Raw genomic sequence first — 5,000 nt, 5'->3', positions numbered from 1 at the left:
GGGTAAAAGTGCTAAGTGACAGCAAATGGCACGTTCTCACAATATTTTTCTGACCTTAGGTAGCATTACTGTGTGATTATGGTATGTGATCAACAAACATGAATAGTGTTCATTAGTTAAGTAATCAATTAATTTCTCTCATTATTAGAGATTTCTATTGTTTCAAATGCAATGAGTTTAACGAATTCGTGATTTTATCTTTCTTACGAATATCAATCATATCATTTATTTCTCTTCTAGTGCATTTTCCCGTCTTGACCTAACCGTACTTTCTCTTTCCCTTCTGGTCGGTCAGGACGTGGAAAGGGTCAAGAGATGACCGCTCGTTTTTCCCGTAATTTGGTTGTTGATGTTGACATCTTGGGATAACTGTAACATAGTTACATTGTTTACTGGTTTACACGTTCTGTCGGTGCTAGAATGGAGCTTGTAACGCGATTTTTTATAAATTTATTATTTCGAGTATAGTGTTAGGATCTTCCCCATATTACAGTGCACAGGGATGCCTGATATAAGCCAGGGTTGCATAAATCGCCTAATAGATCTCCGCTCCGACGTTACAATAGTAGGTACAAGTAAAACCGAAGTTTTTTATTATGATACTTTTTATCTATCACATTACCTCTACCACTACTATCATTATCATCATCATCATCATCATCATCATCATCATCATCATCATCATCATCATCATCATCATCATCATCATCATCATCATCATCATCATCATCATCACGTTCGATCGACAATCAGTGTGACCCGCAGATACATCCGTCAATTAATGTAGGACTAAGGTTCAAGCTAGAATCATTATTTGCTTATTAATCACACCTTTCTCGTCCTGTAGAAGTTGCTTGCATGTTCTGGGTAAATCCCAAGGGATTGTGTGATTTGTGATAGAGACACGTAGGGGATGTCACGAGCGCCCATCACAGGTACACAGAAGAGAGCAGGTTATTTATAGATTTTCCCGACTCAGTTTGCTTCATTCTATGGCATTTTGGTTATGGGAACCCCCTGTCGATGAAGTCTGACATGCATGGCTACCTCGGCAGTTCAGAATTTCTGACCCTGAGAAGATTTGCGTGTTAGAAAGCTTGTGAATATTTTTTTCATGTCACCATTCATTAATGTGTACATTCTTTTGCATAACACTAAATGTTGAATTCTTTGTGGTAGTTGAAATAATTTGTATAAATATCATTGCTAATTTATCTCAGTATTGTTATATTGAACGTTAATCTTCGTGTTTGTGATTCATTCTCTGTGTGAGCTCACTCTCACTTTCATTCTCATTCACGCTCACTGTCGTTCACACACACACACTCACTCATCCACACAGAACAAAAGACACTGAAACCTTTTCATTAATAGGGTTTGTTGCTGTCGTAGTTGCAGGTGTAAAGATCTATGATGTATCTCTTTTGCCCACGATTTTGTCAGTCGTGATGAGTGACTCGTACATGATGTAGAATTTCTTGTTTTACATTGATTTCTTCTCTGTGTGACGACGATTGGTTCAAGTAAATCCTTGTGTATTGCCGTTGTCGTTTCCCTTATCTACTCCTATATCAATCAGAGATGGTTGGTAGTTCAAGCCAGGTCCATGTGGATTGCTACTGAAGTCTCCCTCTCCTATTTTCTTCTTTATCCTTGAGAAAGTAAAATACACACCCAAAAAAAGACGAAAATAAAGTAAAAACGACAATTAAAAACTGCAAATTTATATAAATAACCGGCTAGTAGCACCTAACATCCCCTATCTCTGTTGCCTTTCTTTTTCTGTTACTATCTTGGCCTTTGTGTGTATAATCTGGCTTACCGATATCCGAAACGGCATCGAAGGATGACCCTGCTGCAGAAACGGTCACCTTAGGATGCTGTGGGAAGGATGTCACTGGAAGATTGCAATGGGCCTGTGGACCAGGATGTTTGGCAGAGCAGGTAATAAGTCTCCCCATGATGTAGTGGAAGGATGCCGTTAGCCGGGACGCCCGAACATCCAGTACAGCGCAGGTATTAGCCACCCTGAGATGCCGAAGGGGACGCCTCCTGCCCGGACGCCCGTAGATCCAGACGAAGATTATGAGGACGTGAGGACGAGCATGCAGCTGAGAAGGACCTGGACGAGACCTTCGAGGACGTGTGAACGTCGAGGACGGACAGATTAAACCAGGGACCAGGAAGAAGAGGACGACAAGGACGAGCAACTACGAAGATGCACCAAAGATAATGCACACGAACCAATCAGGACCAGGCAAAGTGGGTCACCCCTTGAGGTCAAACTAATGCGCCTTGAGGGCGAGGTGTTCATAGATGGCCGAGTAATATAGCGTATACATAAGTACGGTTTCTGTAAGCCATTTTACCAATAGACCATGTGGCAAACAGGTTTTAAGTTCCAATTTAGAATCATCAAGCCAGCGAGGATGTAGATGACGATTTTATCTGACCTCATCTGACCTCTCAGTTCGTATCCAGTGCCCAATGTGATGAGATGAGTCTAGCTTTCGTCCCTCAGGACTGGCTGGTCGGACCCGCGACCTCGCGCTCACCGTTTACCCTAAGACATCATCTCGTGTGTTCCCCTCATTGTGTTGTACTCTCCATAATAAAGAGTCAAGCCGTCATAGCAACCATGTTTCCCCTGCTAGCCATTGTAAAAGAGCCCAGAGACTCTTATAATCACTCTCAGTAGGCCCATTGTTATCATTGTTATAATATATATATATTTTTTTAGGTAGGCCCCGTCCTCAGCCTAAGCCGAGGCCAGGGACGTGCCCAGATACGAGCGATATCTTCTCCATCTGCGTCGTGACAGAACGCAACTGTTTCTCGGACAGCGAATGCGGACCCGGCCAGAAGTGCTGTCCGATAGGCTGCGGGAGAGAGTGCCTGGCTGTGGGTGAGTCCCAGGTGTTGATGCGTTTCGTTTGACTGAAAAAATATGTATTATTCTTTGGTATATATATTGTGAACTGCAGTACGTTATGTTTGACTGAAAAAACAACATTATCCCCTGGTATATATGTTGTGTGCTACAATATGTTCGGGAAGGTGACATCAGTGGTGGGATATTGTGTAGTATATTATATCTAAGGAGGCTAAACTATATCATGTTGGATGAAAAAGTATGTTTGTATAATGAGATGCACATTATATACTTATAGCATATGTAACTATATCAACGTGACCTTTCTTATTAGCATGCCAACTTGCCAAGGATAATGAACATACGAATATCATAAACACAGTTGTTACTACATGTGCATTATAAATTGATCTATGCTTTATTCCCTCGTCCTAATCTTCTTATTCTTGTTCTGTTCCTAGTTCCTCCTTACGGAAGTGGAAGGTAAAAAGGACAAATTTCAAGCTGCTGACGTCATCGCGCATCACGTTTGACTCAGAAACTTCTTGGGGAGATCATTAATGTGTGATGAGTCACTGCAAATAAAATTGAGTGGCTTATGACTTTTTTCGTTATTGACCTTGCACTGGAATTGTGATGGATTTTTTTTTATAGTTCGTTTGATATTCTTTTTGACTATTTCTTTTGTGGCATTACCCTATACACATACATTATAACATATTAATTGTTATTACAGTATAATATGATAATGATATACTATTTATTATTACTTTATAATATATTACACCACGACACGCACACTATAATATGTTAATGATATAACAATGATTATCATAGTACAATGTTAATTATAATAGTATATACACACATGTTAGTGTTGGTCGCCACAGGATCTGATACATCTTAAAAATGAATAGTTTCCCTCCTTTCCTCTCTCTCTTTCTCCCTCCCTCCCTCTCTGTCTCTCTTTCGTTTTCTCTACCTCATTCTGTCGCTGTCTGTATATCTGTCTGCCTGACTGTCTCACTCTCTCTCACGCAGTTTCTCTAGCTACATTCCCACCTCTGTGTCTGTTTGAATGACGTTTAACGTCATTCTCTTGTTATGTCATAGCGCACACCTGCGGTCGTTATGTGTTTTTCTGTTTATGATTTTCCATTTCTTCGGAAGGAGAAATAGGTTAGGTTATAGGCCAATATTCATATCGAATGAAGCACTAAATTAATTAGATAGTCACACAGTCAACTCTTAGAGCGTGTTACTTGAACTTGCTCTAAAAATAACATCTAACCCAATTATGAGAATATATGTTTGTTACTGACAAGCAGATTCAGTGAGTCTGCAAAACTGAATGTGACTCGAAAGAAACTACGATCATCAGGCGACAAAAATCTCTATTTTATTCGTCAGAAATTTGCATACTGAAACACCCTGTGGCATCGATTTATAAGCGTGTGAATTATTGCCGTCGGGAATGGCTTTTAACTGATTCAGATTTTAGTGAATCTTCAACTCTCGCCGGATGTCTGGTGATAGCTAAGGGTTGATAAATGTTCTTTCAAAACGCAAAAGATAAAAAGAAAAAAGGGGTATTTTTCTGGTCATTACTAGTTAGCTATTGGACGCGAATTTGGTCTTCCGCCAAACTATGTTCTAGTGCGTCTGGTTTGGGAAAAGTTTATAGTTACAAGCCATTACACGATTGCATTCCTCTACGCTTCCCTTCCTCTTTTCTCCACTTTCTTTTTAAGCTGCATAAAATGAAGCACTCTGAACGTCGAGGGAGAAGCACTCTCAAAAATTCTCAAATGAACAGCTGAAGTGAAAAAAATACAGCAGAATTACTAGCTTCAGCGAGAGGGTGGAAAGGAGAGTATGATAGAAATGGTAAATACTGTCAAAATGAAAGAGAAAATAACAATTCATGGGAAGTTCGTATGAAGCTTTATAAATTGAAATAGAATTATTATTCAAAATTTCTCCTTTTACAAATACGCCTTCTCCTGAATGTTAACTATATATATATATATATATATATATATATATATATATATATATATATATATATATATATATATATATATATATATATATATATATATATATATATAAAACGAATATGTGTGTG

The 5,000-nt window shown here is 39.0% G+C and overlaps 1 protein-coding gene across 2 annotated transcripts in view; it reads left to right on the top strand.

Moving 5' to 3' along the window:
• Positions 1-5,000, top strand: part of LOC119596884 (chelonianin-like) — a 21,694-nt gene that overhangs the window by 8,901 nt on the left and 7,793 nt on the right. The window contains exons 3-4 of one of the 2 annotated variants that reach the window (XM_037946234.1): positions 2,741-2,905; positions 3,334-3,474. In XM_037946234.1, the coding sequence (XP_037802162.1) occupies positions 2,741-2,905; positions 3,334-3,359 (191 nt within the window). In that variant the 3' untranslated portion in view covers positions 3,360-3,474. Of the gene's footprint in view, positions 1-2,740; positions 2,906-3,333; positions 3,475-5,000 lie in introns of those variants that run through there. The other variant, XM_037946236.1, reaches the window with a different exon arrangement.

The sequence above is a fragment of the Penaeus monodon genome, chromosome 38, assembly GCF_015228065.2.
Source record: "Penaeus monodon isolate SGIC_2016 chromosome 38, NSTDA_Pmon_1, whole genome shotgun sequence".
Lineage (NCBI taxonomy): Eukaryota > Metazoa > Arthropoda > Malacostraca > Decapoda > Penaeidae > Penaeus > Penaeus monodon.
This window is presented reverse-complemented; position numbering and strand designations above follow the sequence as displayed.